The sequence below is a fragment of the Triturus cristatus genome, chromosome 1_2, assembly GCF_964204655.1.
Source record: "Triturus cristatus chromosome 1_2, aTriCri1.1, whole genome shotgun sequence".
NCBI lineage: Eukaryota > Metazoa > Chordata > Amphibia > Caudata > Salamandridae > Triturus > Triturus cristatus.
Window position 1 is genome coordinate 146958014 of NC_140580.1, and position 19864 is coordinate 146977877.

The 19864-nt window shown below is 41.2% G+C and overlaps 1 protein-coding gene across 4 annotated transcripts in view; it reads right to left on the reverse strand.

Moving 5' to 3' along the window:
- Nucleotides 1-1131: 1131 nt before the first annotated feature.
- Nucleotides 1132-19864, reverse strand: part of LOC146866982 (caspase-7-like) — a 182255-nt gene continuing 163522 nt past the window's right edge. For all 4 annotated transcript variants that reach the window (XM_085603353.1, XM_085603352.1, XM_085603350.1 and 1 more), the window contains one exon: nt 1132-2243. In XM_085603353.1, the coding sequence (XP_085459479.1) occupies nt 2020-2243 (224 nt within the window). In that variant the 3' untranslated portion in view covers nt 1132-2019. The remainder of the gene's footprint in view (nt 2244-19864) is intronic.

Sequence of the window (19864 nt, forward strand, 5' to 3'; positions counted from 1 at the left end):
GATAATTTCAAAATATAAAGCAACATTGCCTAATTGACTACTTGCAAATTAGTTTACTTGTTGGTTTCTTAGCAGTTCCACGGCTGAGATGGGTGCTTACTTTAGCTCGTGTGACTAGCAGACAGAGCTAATACTCTGTATGTTTCTTAGACCTTGTATGTACCTGGGGACTGCTAAACACAAATAACATAACATGAAGCAGCTCATTTTTATGGGTGAAAGCAGCATGGTTTGTTTGGACTTTAATGGTCAGAAGTGTGCTATGCTATGGACATGATTAATAAAAAGAACTAACATTCTCCTGAAACATTATTTCATACACGTAGTGTGTTATTTAATTGAGCTTTCATCTTGTCAGTGTTGACTTTTATCCTGTTGTATGCAGGTGGGCATAATTATCATATTTTTTGTTCTGTGTTTAAAATGGCTGGCAATGGATTGGGAGCTAATTGGTTGTTAGTGATTATCACGATGGGTAACACATTTCCTGGTGATCGAATCCAATAATTATCTATCTTGGAGATTTCCCAGGCTTGCAGTAGATGCCTATCATACTGGGTTGTAGATCACTCACATTTCAGATAGGTAGGATGTGGCGTATGCTAAAGAAAAGAAAAGCCTGCAGCAAGCCAATGTCATGAATATCATGACTATCCACTAACTTTTGCTTGCAAGTGCCAATAAGAAAAAGAGGCTAAATACGTCAGAAGCGTGAGTACAGTGCAGGCGTAGGTATAACATAAGCCTACAAAATGGCTGCGGTTAAAAAAAATGGTATTTTCATCATACGCAACATAAATCAACATGAATCACTGGAAAAAGTAAAACTAGTTCACTAAAAACCACGGACACTAGTGTACAGATACAAATATACTGTATCCGGACCAGGCACAAGCCATAGATTCAGTTCACCAATGAGGACTTCCTGAGTAGCGTTGGGGTATATAACTGTTTATCAGATGGACACAACATTTTAAATTATAAGAACTTGTCATACCACTGTCTCACTGACTTTATCCATGGGAGCCAAATGTAATTCTCTTTGATTTCACCTTTGGTCACTTCAGTGTACAATGATATACAATTACAACTTTGTCTTGCGCATAAATAACATTTCGCAAACAGCAGAAATCTTTAGAATCTTTAGTTTAATGCATAAGATTGTAAAATATTTTTTTTTCGTGAGCATTAACAAGACAAGGTTCTCAGATATTACATACCTTGTAGGTCAAAGCTAAACATACAGCTGCAAATACATGCACAGAAATGAATGGGTTGTAGAGCTTCTCCATATTAGAAACATTGACGCCCAACTCAACTCAAAGTGTTATCAGAAACATTTGTCATCCTGGGTCAATTAATTAGGTATTCCTTTTCTTTACAACAAGAGTTTCAGAGTTATTTGATTCCAGCAGTGGGCTTTCTGGGGTAATGACATACCAACAATTCAGATTAGACATTTAGCTGAAGCCATTGGGAATAGTTTAGAAAATAGGTAAGATTAGTCCAAATAACAGTCCTTACATGCGTTGCAAATCATTATTGTAAACTCATGGGTTGTGAAACTAAAGTTTTAGAAAATGCCTTTAAAATGCAGAAAAGTGAACAGAATTGTGACAATCGATAATCAAGCACGGGTTGTCAAAGCCATTAAGTTTCGCCTTTGGTACCTATTGGCTTTGCCAGTGATGCTAGTGATGCTGTAACATAACGTGTATTTATGAAGCATACGTTCACCCAAGGGTATCTTGGCGCTGAATAACAAATGTTTATTGATACCCAACGGTCCTTATTTTATCGAACTCAGAAGGATGAAAGGCTGAGTGGACCAGGTCCATACAGTGGACACATTAGTTAACCAGATGTACAGCATCCCCGATGCTTTGCAGCATGGCTAAAGAGGTGAAAAAAAGTCTTATGAAGCGACTGGTGCGATATTATGCAATATAAGTTGACTTTTCTTAAACAAACAGCTTACACTGTCTGGCAGGAAAGACCTGCTCCATATTGAATTCATGTTTATAAGTAAAGTTCTTTAGTCAGCATTGATGTAATACAAGGCACTTGCTTCTTTTTTTGGTAATCAGGGTGTGCGTGTTCAGACTCATAATCAGTGGCAACCATGAAGTTGACTCTGGTCAGGATCTGCATGATCTCCAGTTGTCTCCCATGTTCTGAGATGACTTTGCAAAGAGATTGAATGAACCAAGATCCACGTTTTTCATTCCTCCAAGAATAGTAACCTAAAAGAAACACAGTCTCAATGTAGTTAAATGACTTACTGATGTTTTCCACTTCCTCACAAAATACATTTTTTAATGAATATGGGCTTCCAAGCAGTCAAGGAACTATCTGTCCTGGACATGTTGACTTTCTAGTCAACAAACAATATGCAAGACAGTAGAGTGGCACGTTTTCTCCAAGGTGATTATATGGCACTTTTATTAAATATTCTTTTTCATCCTAACTGTGACATGACATCTGAAAGGGTTATTCGTCTTGTTGAAACAAAAGTCCACACTCATGAAGGCATAAGATTAATACTGAATGTTCATATCTCACACAATGTGGACTGAAGTGTCTCTTTGCCATTGTAATCCTCTTTATCAGTACCAGATAGAATATAATGTTCAGCTGGTTTTGCTGGGATTTGAACATTATCTCCAATTTACTTTTCAATAGCCAGCATTCATTCATAAACTTTTAACAGTTATATGACTCCTCAGCTGGATTTAGTATTTGGATTTAGGGTGCGGTTCTGCAACCCTTTGGCATTAACATTATGTTAGAACTGCCTTTGATTTTCAGGATTTGAGACATCCATTAGTGAAAGTCAGTGCACATCCATTATAGAGCTAGCGTACATCTATACAGTAAGAGGGACATCTTTAGAAACTTCCATGCATGCTTTGTCTTTCCAAACTTACTACCATACCCAGAACACAACGCATCAATGAGCATTCATATTATCAAGTGAGTATCTGTAACTGCAGTGTCTCAGCACATAGGACAGTCTGGTCAAACAAGAGCAAGCATAAAGCAGTAATGTAAACCATGAGTACAGTTTAAACTGTAAATTTTAAACTGTATAATCCGTTGGGATTTGCATGAAACTGTCTTCTTGGCGGTATAGCCCCTATTCATGTGGGTGGAAACAATGCTCTATAAAGCTGTAACTTTACTACTGAATGGAGCTATAGTTGTGGAAGTAGCAAGCAACAGGCTGTCAAGAGATTTCTCCTGAAACCACGACGTGCCATAGTTGGATTATCTGTAAATATATTTCTCATTGAGACTGTACACAAAGTTGTCAAATGATTTTAAACTCCTGCTGTCTTTGGTGTGCCGTAAGCTACTGCTTGGGAATCAGCCACACTGCAAGTGGAGCTGGTGGGAGTGTTCACCTTAGAGATTGGGTCAGTGGCCTTACGAGCTATATTAGAGATACCAAAGATATTTTGACAAAGATCCAAGACATACAGTGGGATGAGAATTCCCTTCTCATCACACTGGATGTCCAGTCACTCTATACCATCATTGACCACCACCAGGGCTTAGAGGCATGTAGGCATTTTCTCAAATCTAGACCTCTACATTTCAGGGAGCACAGCAATATGTTACTTGAGATGATGGAATACTGTCTCGTCAATAATATTTTTTTGTTCGATGGTGTCCTGTATAGACAGGTGGTCGGTACCGCGATGGGTTCTTGCTTTGCTCCCAGTTTCGCAAACCTCTTCATGGGACGCTGGGAGGAAGAGGTTTTTACCGACCCCGTTTATTCAGGATATCTCGGACATGTAACCACATGGCTACGATACATTGACGACTTGTTCGTCATTTGGAAGGGTAGCAAACAGGAGGCGATTCAGTTCATTGATGAACTGAACTCTAACAATAATAACATAGTCCTCACCAGTCATATCAGTAAAACATATGCTGAATATTTTGATGTCAGGCTTGACATCAAGGATAATCAAGTACATACCACATTGTTCAGAAAAACCATTGCATGCAATAGCATCCTGCATGCCCTCAGTAGTCACCCAGAGACCCTTAAATGGATCATTCCCTATGGGGAGCTACTGAGGGCAAAGAGGAATTGCAATACTGAAACAGCATACCAACTTGAAAGTGAGGAGATGATAGCCCGCTTTAGGATTAGAGGGTACCCTAATTGGGTGCTCCGTAAAGCCAAAGATAGGGCTTATGATGTGTCTAGGTCTCTCACCCTTGCAGACAAGCTCATGAGTCAGGAGATGACACTGAGAATAACACCCGTCTTATCATGACCTTCAATGCCGAATCTAATAACATTCACAAGATACTGATAAAAAAACTGGGATATCTTGAAATGTGATAACATTGTTGGTGAGTTTATACCCAACAGACCAAATATTACATATAGAAAAGGCAGAAACCTCAGAGACATGCTAGTACACAGTGATGTCACCGTATATTCCACTGGACCTGAGCATGGACTCAATTCCAATTCCTGACATGCAGTTCCACCTTCGTCATCTATGTGATCGAGTGTCCCTGTAAACTTTGGTATATAGGAAGTACCACCCTACTAGCTAAAAAACGCGTACTTGAACACTGTCAAGCCATTACACATAATGATGAGAAATACCCTGTGGCCTGCCCTTTTAGAGATAAACATTTCTACAATCCAGGTTTGCTGAGATTTTTTGTTTTAGAGCAAATCAACAGGAACCCCGGGGGGGGGGGAGCAGGGTACTTAAACTTAGACAAAGGGAATCTAAGTATATTGTAGATTTCCAGACCAAAGACCCAGGGGGCCTGAACCAGGATGAGGAACTAGCAATAGATCTTAGAGAATAGGAACACACTCTTGATTTAGTCCCTCATGCTGCCATACTGTTGGCTATTCTTTTGTTGGCCTTATTACCTGCTCCTTCTCCTGCTTTGAGTTAAGTGCATCATACGAAGTTTATTTTACAGTATAGTTTTTAATCCACTAGGCATTTGATTTTAACTTGGTCTGTTTCTTCCCACAGGAGAAAAGGAAGGGGCCCAGGCATGACACTCACTTTTCACGGGCAACCTACCCTTTTCGCCTGACATCACTGAGCACTTTTGACTATTGGGCACTATGGGCAAGGACTACTTAACATTTCGTTTCTTTATGTGGAATTGTTACTCTCACCTAGTAAGTAATGAACTGGGCACTTGCCCTTTATTATTTTTGATCCTCATGGAAAGTCGGGAACCTGTGCTTTAAACTTTGGCTAATTGGCAATCATAGTTTACATTCATGAGCATGCACAGGCACAGACAATCCTGATATACCCTGGTATTTCCATGGATTTTTCTGCAGGCACTATCGTTTGGACGATGGGCACGTGACCTGCACCCATCGTTATGTATTGTATGAACTTTCCTGCTGTTGCAATGTGGTATCGTAATTTACGATTACTCTGACTCTGACGAGTATGCGTTACAGGGTTTTTGTTTTATTGTACGTGTTTGTATATATATATATATATTTTTTTCCCAATACATGTATTTTACATGGTGATGAGACAGCAAGACATTTGTTTTGAGACCGTATTTACAGTTGTGAATTTTGAGCAATTATGTATATTTAACAGGTCCTTTCGACATTCCAAAATGTCTGCCACACATTATGTGTTTCAAGTCCTCTCTTGATGTTTATGTCCTTGCTCAAACGCTTTATTTGTTTTGATTCGTGCACATACATTCACGTGATTAGGTTTCCCAGTAAGCCGAAACATGTTGTGAATAAACACCCTTGGAACATCGATACCTTGTGGAATCTGTGTCACTGAGAGCGCACGTGAATTGGAACTTACTTTTGTTGGGAATATATATATATATATATATAAATATAAATATATATATATATATATATATATATATATATATATATATATATATATATATATATATATATATATATATATATATATATATATATATATATATATATATATATATATTTCTAAAACTAAACCAACCAATAAAATTCAACTATAACAACTGTAACCTAACAAATTTCAACAATGTAAGAGGCTCACTAATTTAAACAACTAAATACTTCAAAAACAACAACCGCTGCAAGACGAAGAACCTCTACCCAATTCTCTCACCAGACCATAAAAGAAGAAATATATACATCTCAATAACTAACTAACCAAGTGAGTAAAATCATATTTAAACTTAAACATACTTGTTCATAAAATTAAAAACGTAAAATAGCAAAGAAATAATAAAACACTCTCCAAATTCTCTCTCTTTACATAGACTTCAGAAAAGAAAGAAATTACGCCTTGAAAAAGTGATAAATTAACAATGGTCACAAACCTCCAAAAATATATATGAAAGTAAGCATACATACATTAATACAAAACTATACACCCACCCAAATAGCAAGTAAAAATAAGCCTAACAACCTCATATTCTCCAAACTAACAAATTAACTTTTTAAAGGAAACTTTTTTTTTTTTTATTCAAACAGAAAAGAAAGCACCTGCTCCACATTAGATCATCCCCAATGGAACAGCTGCAAAACCATGTGAATCATCCAAACAGAACATACATATAAGTATACAAAATATAAGTAGTTGCATACTTTTACATGTAAATAACAAACGTACAAACTCCAAAATATTATACACTTTTATACTATTACACTACTTTTCAGATAAAATGACAGAGGCTGCAAAGTACATCACTTCATAAAAAGGAAAGTTATTACTAAGGCCCTGATTATGATGCCTGTCGGACGGCACACCGACGGGCTGTTGGTGGTGGTCTGACCTCCGACAGGCCTTTGGTATGACTGCCGCATTTTAATGCAGGCGGTCAAAACCTTAGCAGTTGGAGGGAAGACTGCCACCTTCGACAAGATCATCTGATCCCGAAGGGTTGATGGTCGAAATCACAATTCCGAATGGAGGTGGTACTGAGTCAGGCACTGCCGTTTGTATTATGATATTCCTTTCCGACAGCGTTTTCATGTCAAAAAGACTGCCATGAAAAAGCTGTCATAAACAGAATTCTGAAGCCCAATACAGGGCCCCCGTCCATCGTGGGCCACTGTAAAGTGGCCGACGCAGCACATTTAGTGCACCCCCTCACCTCCATGCACCGTGTGCTATGCACCACATGGTGCATGTAGGTACAGGAAGTGCTCCTTTGCATGGAGGCTTGTGCTGCAGCCCCCATGTAAAGGAGCACTTTGCAACTGTCAGCCTGGCGGTCGCATTATAATGAGACAGTTGGTCCGCTGCCTGCTATTAGGGCGGTCTCCTGACCGCCGTGACAGCGGGCGTCGGACCAATCGCCCGCTATCGTAATCACCCCCTAAATCAAATGAGCTACACATACAGCCAAGAAAGTGCATCAACAGAAAGTATAAACTGGTAATGTACTAAATATTATTCTAGTGCATGCTATGGGAGGACAACTACAAAATATGATCCTGTAATTCATGTCAGCGAGCTCAACCACCCCCGAAATGTAACAGAAATAGAAGTAAAGGAAATATTGCCGGATATAAGAGGGGCAAGCACTAGCTTAAAAAAGCCACCAGCGATACCCCACCAGCAACTAGAAGATACCAAGGCATACATCTACCTGAACATTTAACAATTACACATTATTAGGAACCTTTCCTTTTATATGACAACCCAAATAATGAGAAACAAATCCTAATATTCTCTACAGCAGATAATTTACTGAAGGTTAACCAATGTCAAACGTGTAAGATGGATGGAACATTCAAAATGTGTCCCAAACCATTCACTCAGATAAACACTATACATATCAAAACACAAATATCCCTTTTATGTATGCCCTACTACCAAATAAACAAAGCAGCACTTACTACTACCTCTAAAACCAAATTAAATTTAAATCAAATAACTACTGCTCAAAAAAATGATAATAGACTTTCAGCAAGTCATGACTGAAATCACTCTAAAAATGTACAGCCGCACAGCCATACAAGGCTGTTATTCACATGTCAATCAAAGTATATGGAGACACCTCCAAAAATCTGCACTAAGGCCCTCATTAAGATGAGTCGACCGCCATTGTATCGGGTAGGCGACTGTCCGACAGTGAGTCGGCGGTCCCTCCTGCCTTATTATGATAGGAGCGCCGTGCAGGCAGTCGTAAAGTGCTCTTTTCTACTTTGGCTTGTGCTGCAGCCCATGAAAAGGGCTGCAGCACAAGCCGCAGTAGAAAAGGCATTTTGATCACATCCATGCTGCGTGTGCCAGGCACAGGCAGCATGGATGTGTTGGGGGAGGCACTACATGTGCCCCCCAGGTCGCTTAGGAGTGGCCTGGGGGGGCCATGTATATTCCGATATTCTTGAGACAATATTTTTGGATCACAATATTTTTGTTCCGGTGTTTTGTCCAAACACCAGCACAGGTTTAGCTGTTCTGATTTTGGCATCATTTTACAAAGTAAAGTAACTTTTGGCTTGCTGTTGGAAAGAGGCTTGGATGTCAATTACGATTCTGTGATGTAATAGACTGGTCAATACAAAGTCCATTACAGACAGGAGGTGAAACACCAATCAGAGCAGATAGGTCTAAAGTGAAGTCATTGCATACTTTTGCCATTCTTATGATTATTGTTTAAATCCACGGGCAGAAGTGCTGCTGCATGGAGGCAGCTTTTAGTCGAAGAGATTTTGGCGACGTCTCTCATACCAGAGGACCACAGAACTGGTACATGATGTATGAGACCAGGACATCTACAAAATTGTTGTCACCGTAGCAACATGTGGAAAGTAATAATGTTGCATACCAACCTACTTCCTGCTGTTTTCCACCTTTCTCCTGATAAGTACTCTAGAGGAAAAGAGAAACTTGGAGCCACAACACATTCTCCTGAATATCTAGGTCTTTCCACCACCATTCCCCAAAGAATAGTAAAATACAAGCATGTGGACGTAGGAGGCTGCAAGACATTACATCATATTCTAAGATAAAAAGAAAACCGAGAAGGCAAATGCATGTCACACTACCTCAATAGGACAGTGGTACCAGAGGAGCCTACCTTGATAGGGAACATCATACACACTACTAAATTATCTGGTTTGGAATGTTGTTGCCTTAGCAATGTTTTGTCCCCATATATACAGTGCATTTTCTACTACAAAGTTAAATTCCCCTGTGAGAACTTGGGAGAGTTCTTGCTCACAGCCTCAGTTAGTTCGGATCCACCCCTGCCTCTTGGTCCCTAATGCATGGGGCTAAATTACAAGAAGAGACTTGTTGCCAGAACCGTTTTCTACAACATCATCATAGCAGCCCTATAACTGGCAGGCATTTCCTAAAATCTACAGGGGCTAGTGAAATCCACAAATTATTGCTCTTTCAATTAATGACACATGCAAAAAAGGAGTCCATCCTATGGTCTTGGCTACTCAACAAGGGGCTGGATGCCACTTTGGTTGATTTTTTGTACTTCTTCCATGTGAACTTATTTATTAGGGTCAGCTTTGTTTAGAATAAGGAGAGTACTGAGTTGTTTGGTCTCCATAGAGGAGTCTACCAATGCTGGTTACTAGCGCCCATTCTTTATATAAATAACTTGAGTCAACATCTGATACAATGCGGGCAGGCTGTACCGCAGATTGACAAGCAGCAGATTCCAGTTTTACTCTATGCTGGAAATGCTGTTAGCTCTTAGACCAAGCAACCTGTTTAATATCACATTTCTCTTCCTTTATGACTTCCTTAGACATGGACATTCATTATTCAAAGTCCCACATTATGGAATTGAGACCTATCTATGTTAATTCCAACATAATGTCAACTGTATCTAGTTTCCCATACCTGGGTGTTTGTTTAGATTTTCTTAGGGAGAATGAGGGCACTGCATTCATATTTACAGCAAAGCACTTTAATTATCAGAAGACAAGGAGGCCGTGTTCCCTGCGAAAGGCAAACTTGTCACATCAGGATCAGCTCCTACTGGATTTGGACTTGGTATCAGCTTTCAGTAGAAAGTACAATACAGCAGCATCTCTGGCAGGCAGGATCTTCTCCTGGCAGCATTTTGCTCGCGATAATCTTGGGGAATGACCTCTCCTGACAAATGGTCAAGTGGCAGTCCTATTATATAATATCTTATCTAAGATGGAATTTCCAACATCATCTTGGGAATGTTTAAATAATCAATGACTATCAAGATGCTAGTCTAAGTTGCATTCTTTTAAGCAAATAAGATAAAACTATGACAATTCAGACTACACTGTTGTGGCTATAGTTTTTCTTTGACCTTGAAATTGAGAAAATCAAGGCACTTGTGCCAGACTGATGTCGCTTCAGGTGTCTTATTGATGTCTATAATTAAATGACTTTACACTTTGATAGTTTCTTGGAAAGATAAGGACAGACAACATCTCTGTCAACAGTAGATGTTGATGATTCTGCAAAAATACAGAAAACTGAGTCGCAGCCGACTTAGAATGGAGTTGGGCCTTAGATCTATCATCATACCAAATTCAGAAAGAATTTATGAACAGCAAAAGAGGGGTCATTTAAATTAATCTTGTTTGTGTTATATTCTAGGAAGAGATTCACATTCTCCTTTCTGGAGGCGAAATGCTCTTGGCAGAAAAATCCCAGGATGGCCCAAGGTGGACCATCTGAAATAATTTATTGCATACTTACTTCATTGTTCTCTCTAGCCTCAAAAATTCTTTAGAAATGTTAAACAAGCAACGTTATGATCACCTAATGTTTTAAAGAGTATACTTCAGCCTAGCCCAGCATTGAAACTGCTCATACTACAAAGACAAAAAGAACAAATAATGGACGGAATCCTGAAATAATCAAACATTCATCCCCAGTCACTGATCTGGGTTTAATCCATCATATTTTTGCTCACCACACCAGCACAGTTTATACCCAGCCATATGCAAATCAGTCTTGACCCTGCTCCCCAGTCCAGCCTGAACTGCCAGGCCAGGTCCTCCATGGACCGGAATCAAGGATCCTAGGACTGGTTTCAGGGAATCACCCCTCATCAGCCAGACTAGCTTAAATGCAGAGGCACAGTGACCACGGGACCAATGTTTGGGCATACAAAGACAGCCTATTTTATGTCCGTTGATAACATCAGGTAAGTGCACAACCATGTAAGTGTCACCTTTCTAATTTTTTCATATCTGTTGGCAGCGTTTGACACAGTCAGCCATCTGGCGGTCATAAGGAGGCTTCAAAATATGGATATTGTCTGTGCAGCACTAAAAGGAATGCAACCTTTATTGACTTTCCCAAGCTAGCTAGCTCCCTACCTTTAGATTGAACCTTAAAACTCTTACACCCGGAGTTCCACAGAGATTGTTTCTCAGCCTGTGCCTTTCTAAGCATACATAGCCCTCATTAAAATGTATGGCTTCAGTTTCCTGCACCAGTGACACTTTTAATTCCAGGTTGGTTGCTGCAGTAGCCTGGACTGGCGACAACACACTTATATTAAACTCCTTTTGAAGGTCTGGTGCCCTGACCAGCTGGGCTGGGCCTTTTTTTCTGTAAACCAGCCTAGAATCTGGGATTTATATGGGACTCTGCTCTTACTCTCATGCCTCACATTAACAAGACAATTGGCACTCGCTTCCTACTAAACCAAAGTTTGAGGAAAATTCTTCATTTCTCAGACTTTGACATGACTGAGGCCCTGTCTAGATTATGAGAATGTGCTTAATTTAGACCTTCCCAAATTACTGTGCACATGTAAAAGAGATCATGCATCCACCAAGCGACTAAACTCCATTGGCTACCTACATTTAAAAGAATGTTGTTTAAAACTCTTTGCCTAGCACATTGAGCCCTTAATTCTAGAGGTCCTTAGCATCTTGTGATACATTTATGCCAGCCTTTCCTGCCCAAACACTTATATGTGGCTTTGTAAGTTAATGCACAAATCGGGAAAGTCTGCTCCCGAGACTGCTATTTCTCCAATCAGGCGGCATGCTGATTGACCTGCTTGTCAAATCCATCTAACTCAAAATTACCAGCACTCAGAAAAGTCTTCAAACTTTTATCTTTTAGCTATAATTGTACTCCGGGAGTTACCAGGAGAATCAAGGTGGTAGCAGTGTGCTATATTGTCTCAGCACTCAATTTATTAATCAAACAATCAATAGACCATATAAACTGAATCTTCTCGGAGGGTGTCAGTGATGATCTTGAGTTGTTGATTGAGAAATTGCAACACAAAAGAGTCCTAGAAGACTAGTCAATAGATCCTGTGGCTAGACAATAATTGGAAACTCATCAACCACCCATATCAGGTCACACACTCATCAGCCAATGATCCCAAAGTGGGCTGACAAAGTATTGTTAAAAAATGTGAGGTGGGTCAGAAAGTGCCTCACGTAAGCACCATCCATGGAGCTACAGGTTGGTACTCACCAGTTTGCTCATTCTTCCATCACGGTCCTTTCTTGACAGAAACTGAAAAAAGTGTCCTAATTCCTAAACTAATGTAAAAAAGTATGAAGTGAAAGAGTAAGGTGTGAATGATGGTGTCATCTATCTACCATCTAAGCCCCGTAATGTGAAAAAAAGAGATAAAGAGATGTGATAAATAGAGTTGTGAACATCTATCTCACATATTTTTTAATTTTGTCTAGTGTTCACACTCAATTAAAAAAGACAGCATGTTTAGGCCATTTCAACCTGAACGGCTGATGTGTTTCGTTGCCGTAAAATTTTGCAGCAATTCCATCAGGGCATGGGGACGCATCGCCACCTCAATAATGCACTGGACCAGGTGGTTGCCAAGTGGATTCCTACCAGCAACTCACCGGGAGGGGACCCAGAGGGTAGCCACCCCACACGTAGCTCAGTGCAGCCAAGAGCATATACCGCAGGGCCAGGAATTTGTGTTTCAATGCATTGACACAGATGGGTGGGCATGACTAGATATGTAAACATAGTCTCACCAAGGAGTAACACATAATACCTGTGAGATAGAGATTGTTTACCGTTGTTATGTGTTCTCTATAACCAAGTCTTGTTGTTTTGTGAAGTACATGAGTAGAGGGCGTCCTGGATATAATTCCCTCTGATGCTCCCTGTTTGATAGTAGACAATAATTGGAGCCAGGATTTGTGACAAATACTTGGAGGGCTGGGCTAAAGTGTAACAACAAGAACTTTTATTGATAGTACTTAATTCATAAGGTGAAACTGAGAAACTGTCTGAGAGTAAGAGCCTACTGGACAGGCAACAAATTAGTTTATGTCCTTGCTGCTCTAAGAACGCAACCAGTTGTTGGTCTTAACAGGTGAGAGCACCTTAGTCAGAGTAAAAATCGTAAGCTTTAGCTGGTTGAAATCAAACTCGTCCCCTTTCAGAGAATGAGCAACTCTTTGTGGTTCCTAAAAGAAGCGTTTTAGCTCTTCATCCAAATGTTGATGATTATAACAGCAACTAAGAGTGTAAAGCTTGACTGATGCGAACCACAGAAAGGAAACATAATTTTTAGTGGAAGTAGAAGTTGCACTACCACACCCTTTCTTCATGCTGTAGTTGCTGGAGATAGTGTTGTGTGCGAAATTGGGTTATTGGTCGAGGAAGGTGAAACCCTACTCAAGCAACAGCCACAATCCTGGTCAGAGTGAACCACAAAAAGTCACTAAATTAATCTGTACTTAACCCTCTCATAGCTGGGCACAAAAATAGTCAGGATTAATTTATGAAGCAATGTGTAAAGAATGTAGGCAGCACACAAACAGCAATAAAGTAAAAACATAATACAAGAAAAATCACAAAGCATTTTTTAAAAAAAGAGTAAAATATACAGGCAAAGCAACAAAATTCAAATCAGTAGATCCGGCATTATGCAGTCTCAAATGGTGCCAATTATGATTATCTGGTCACGCTGGAAAGGGACAGAATTGCAAGTTCAGGATGACTGTGATGGACTTCAGGCTGGGCACAGGACCAGGTTTGGCCCACTGAGGTAGTACCTTGTGTCCTTGGAATCAAGATACAAAGTCTGCATCGGCCTGCACCACACTAAGTCGGGGACCCATCAAGCAGGAGCTGTGATGCGTAGTCCTGCATTGAGATGCGTTGCTCTGGGTTGGTGCTGTCAAGGCTATTGATCAGAAGTTGCAATGCTGCCATCAAGATGTGTCGTACTGTGTCGGGGCAATGAAGCCACTCGTCTGGGGCTGCACTGCAGAGATTCGCGTCAAGATTTGTTGCGTTGTGCCAGAACTGGGTAGTCGCAGATCAGGAGCTACGATGCAAGGTCCAGAATCGAGGTGTGGTGCCCTGCGTCAGTTCCAATGAAGCCACCGATCTGGAGCTAGTGATGCGAAGACTTGTGTTGCGCTGCATTGGTTTCTGAAGCCATCAACCGGGGGCTTGTGGTGTCCCTGTAGCTAAGAACAAGAGCTCAGGTGACAGACTTGGGACATACTCTGGTAGCCCTGGGTTCATGCGGCAAGGTAGGCCTCAGGCAGCAGGGCAGTCCTCAAACAGCTGGGCACTCCTCAGACAGCAGGGCAAACCTTCTTCTTGTATAGTCTGTAGGTCCACAAGAGTTCTGAAGAGTTGGTCTTAGGTTCCAATATTGATATCTGGTGCTAGCTTTGAAGTGGGAGAAACTTCTAGACTTCCCCCCACATCTGTCCTGAAATTTCCTTTCATCCCCCGCCCAGGCCCCTAACTGTCTGGGATGACAAAAGACTAGGTTGAAGTTCTTTATGAGTGCAGGATGCAGCCCCTATTAAGTGCAAGTGTGGTAGTTGACAGCTCCGCCTCCACCCAACCTGTCAGGATGGCCTACCCTGCCAAGACCCAGTCCCCTTTTATGACACTCTTTGGGAGGAATATACAAAGGCCAACTGCCAACTACCCCTAGTCATGTGACCCAGTATACAGGCTGCATGCACCAAATGGTTAGGGGAAAAAAGTGCCAACTTTCTAAAAGTGGCATTTTCAGATTTGTGACTAAAAATCAGACTTTACCATTAAAGAGGATATTAAATTACTATTCTTAAGTGATCATATTAACTGTAATCAAATAACCCCAGTTTATCCTATGAGAGAGGTAGGCCTTGAAGTAGTGAAAAACATATTTAAGAGTTTTTCACTACTAGGACATGTAAATCTCAAAAGTGCTTGTCCATCTTTTGAAATACAATGTACCCTGCCCTATGGGCTTGTTAGGGCCTACCCTAGGGGTGACTTACATGTATTATAAAGGAAGGTTTTAGGTCTGGCAAAATGTTTATTTTGTCAGGTCAATATGGCAATTTAAAACTGCACACAGGCTGCAATGGCAGGCCTGAGACATGTTTAAAATGGCTACTTTAGTGAGTGGCAAAATATGTGCTGCAGGTCCGCTCGTAGCTTTTAATTTACAGGGCCTGGGTACATGTAGTACCACTTTACTGGGGACCAACAAGTAAATTAAAGGTGCCAATTGGGGGTAAGCCAATTTTACCATGTTTAAATGAGAGAGCACAAGCACTTTAGCAGTGGTAAACAGCAAAGAGTCCTAAAAGCAAACAGCAACGGGTTCTGAAACTAGGAGGGATGAAGGCAAAAAACATTGGGAGTAATCCTGCAGAGAGGGAAAGTCCAACATGTTGCTACAGTGACTTTATCAACCGTGGTCTGTGCAGGTAACAGCGGTGGGGCGGTGAGGCCGGGTAAGGGGGGATTTTGAGGCACAATGCAGAGGGAAAATTCATTATTTATTTAATTTTCCCTCTGCATCGTCCCTCAAAATCCCCCCTTACCCCGCCCCACCGCTGTTGCCAGCCCGGACAGCAGCTGAACTTTATTTGCAATTCTTGGCTTCATTAATGGACATGAGAGTGAGCTTTACTTTTTCCACTGAAGCACCTCCTGGAGAACTTAAAGATCAAGGCAGGTAAAGAGTAACCGATAGCCAAACGTTTTGTGTGAAAGGAAGCCTTAACATCAAAAGATTGGAAAGCTAAAGGGGGTTTAAGATATGGCCTCTACCAACTGGATAAAACTCAGCAATTTGGTCATTACTTTACCCGTTTTGTACTGCAGGAGTCATTCAAGCAAACAAAATCTTCCCATCCAGGGTAAACTGATGACTCCCTCCTGACCCCCTCCTTTAAGTTTGATGAATTCCACCATATTTGTCGGCATATGGAAAGACTGGCGTTCATGGATCTGAAATATGTGTCAATGAAGGTGTTTGTTTTACTCTGCTACTTTCTTTTCCACTTTGAACATAAATCTATTCTTCAATATGACATAAGCCAGCAGGAAGGATGTGTACCAGTCAAAATAGTGCCAGAGCTGAAGACCAGAGCTGCCCGTGATAGCAATAACATTAGTTAGATATCTGGTCTCCTTGTCTATGTGAGCATGTGATATGGTGAAGCCTTTTCCTACATGGAGGCTGCAATCGCTGCCACTAACTGGCTTTGAAGTGTTCCAGAAGCAACAAAATAATTATCCTTGATGGACCTGCATTTGCTGTCCAATTACTTGCGACTACAGGCTTGAAGTGGGACTTCCTTCATGAATTGCTATTTGATGACAGGAGCAATGGCTCTGTTAGGGTGGCAGCTTTGCCACCTGATAAAAGTGCACTTTCACCTGTGTTTGGGCTGGAGACTAGATGGACAGAGAGTCCAGTGCTTGGGCCTGAAGTATTGATGCCTTCTAGATTATGAAGAACCGGTTAAGCATAGTACGCCCTAGAACTTTGGGCACTGACTGTCTAAGCCAGGCCACAGAGATCTTGCTTCATGTGATGATAATTAGGTTGACAGCTTTTTCACCAGCCTTGCTACTGACATAATCATAGGAGGACAGAAAAGAGCAAATGAAACAAGTTATTTACCTTCAGTAACACTCTTTCTGGTGGATAGTATATCTAACCAAGATTCCTCACATTTAGAATAACCTCAGGTGCCAGACTGAATCCAGAAGATTTTGTAACGTAGCCCTGTGCACTGACAGGTGGCATTGTGCAGCTCTGTGTCAACTCCTCTCTGCTCGTGATAATTGGAGCCATATATAGGCCCTTCCAAGTGTCCTGATGTCAATTCTTTCTAGACATTGTCCACATCTTCTAACGTGAAGACCAAAAGTAATCAATTGTGCCAGTGTGCTGTGCAAATCTCTAACTTGGGTTTATTTAGATGGAAAAAGAGCCATTCCATAAAATGGGAAGGGGGGAAAGCAGTGACTAATCTGTAGTTAGATGGAGTATCTGCCAGAAACAGCATTACCAATGGTAAGTAGGTTGTTCTTCTAATACATACATTAAACACAGATTCCTCACTTTCAGAATAGATACCAAAGCAGTACCTACTCAAGCTGTGGGTCTGTAGAATGACTTAGACCAAAAAGTCTTGCATGACCAAAATGGGCAAAATGCCCTTTTGTTAAAACTAACCCTGGACGGAGCTGACGCAGTGCCTCTACGCAGAGTTTCATGAAGTTGGAAAAAAACTCAGTGGAACTCCACTCCGCTCAGCTCCCTCTTCGCTCCCAAATCAATAATTTTTTTTAAAAAGGCTCTTACCCGCTGTGGCTCCCTCCTCCTCGCCATGGACGCTCTCCTTCCTTGACCTCGCCGTCCTTGTCCATTGGAAACCCCTACATTGTACCTCTTGCGCACGTACCTTCGGAACCACTATTGCGCGACCCTCATCACAGTGCAAGGCCCTTGCACCCTCGTCTTTGTCCGCCTTGATGACGAATCTCCACATTCCAGCTCACAGCTCATCAGAGCCGATGCATCGCCGCTCCTGCATGGATCAGGACTTGTGCATCACAGCAACTGCATGGATTGACACCGAAGCATCGCCTCAGCTGCACCCTGCATCCTCGATGTCAACAAAACCAAGATTAAGGTACTTTTGTTTAGTGGTCCCCGATAGGTCCCTGCAGCTGGCCTGCACTTCATTGCGGTCGACCTGAACTTTTGGATTTGTTCCAGTCCGGCGCAACCACATTTTCCAAGTAAACATTTACTGCTTCTAAGTGGTATTTCACAGTTTATTCTTTAGAAATTCATATCTCAAGTTGTATTTATTGGATTTTTCTTATTTTGGTATTTTTTTTAAATTAAATTGAGTTCAATTCTTCTAACCTGGTGTGGAATGTTTTTGTGTGGTGTTTCCACTGTTTTACTGTTTGGAGTGTTGCACAAATACTTTAGACTGCCTCTAAAGTTAAGCCTGACTGCTGTGTGCCAAGCGCCCTGAGGGGTAGCACAGTTTAATTTAGGGGTTGCTTGCCTCTTATCCTAACTGGGATTTTGATTGCTGCTTGACTAACGCTCATACCCCAGTCAACCTACAAGTCTATTTCTATTACATTTAATATGCATTATGAGCAACAGAAAAGTAACCCTGAAAAGATCTTTATCCTATGTGAATTGAGATCACCACCACTTACAGAACCAGAGCAGGGAACACAATAGACCTGGATGTTGTCATCAGAATCCACACTGGAATCCACACAACAAGAAATAGCGGCAGGCACATTACAGGGCATTTGGAGGTGGTCGATGATAGTCCTTGTTTGGCTACTCTTGATAGAATTCATAGGACTTTTCAGTTTTCAGAATTCGTTTCTCACCTGCTTTAGTACACAAATATGTTCACAAACACTGCAAAAGAGAAACTGCTCTTTGCCTTTCCCCACTCTGAAAATGAATACCTGGGTGAAGATACCCTGAGACAAATTTGGTTGCATGTACACCAGCATCTACAAGTCGCAGATTGTCCCCTGTTTACTTTTACACTTTATTCACTGACCAACTACATTGTGCATCTTTATTGTCTGTCTACTAGGGTATCCAAGATTACAGCTGACTAATAATATTATGTCCTCAAAAAGATTCTCTTTAAATCCTATTGACATCCTACGAACATTGAACAAGGTTGATGTATGTCTCTTAATGCTGCTTGACTTGTCTGGAGTTCTCAATACAATTGTCCTCAAAATCTCTATCAGGATGTGAATGGACAAGGCTTGAAATTGTTTTTTATCCTTCCTATTGCCAATATCAATTTGGAAGCCTAGGATGGTTGAGATCACCTGCCCTTTCACTGAGTAGTGGAGTATCAAGTGGTTCTATACTTTCTCCCTCTCTATGCAATCTGGAAGAGTTCATTCTTCCTAAAACTGATTCTGACAAAAATAGAATTCATCTCCCTCATCCAGACCTTTGCACTTCCATTCCAAAAATAGCCAGAGAAGCTATCAAATCTATGCATTTCCCCATCATGGGTTCCCTTTGCAAAAGTACTCAACGTCATCACCGATCAGAAGATAACAAACTACCCCCCCAGTGACCACACATCTCGCCAAACTGACAAATACGGTCTCGTTTTCAATTATTTCTTCTTGGACAATGCTAACCCTACTGATTTCAGAGCAACTGCCCAAGCTCAAGTCACATGCATAACCAGTGTCAACTCTCTAACAGCAACACGCCTGACCAAAGTAGCAAAGAAACTGAAGACAGAATCAACTTCAATATGGGGTGCATCACAGACGGGGAACAGCCATTTCCACGTGGTTTTTACCACACGTTGCAATTACATCGCATGCCTTACAACGCATGCGATGTTACAACGCGTGGTAAAAACCACGCGTACCATTACATCGCATGCGCTTTTACAACGCATGCGATGTAATGGCTATCCACGTCGTTGTGAGGAAACTGAGGCTGTTTCCTCACAACGACGTGGACCTCTGATGACGCAGGAAGCAGGAACCGGGAACCGGGAGCAGAGACGGTGATGCTGGAACCACGAGGAAAGAGGTAAGGCTGATTGTGCTTGGGGTGGGGGTAGTGGTTTAGGGTAGGGTAGTGTAGTGTAGGG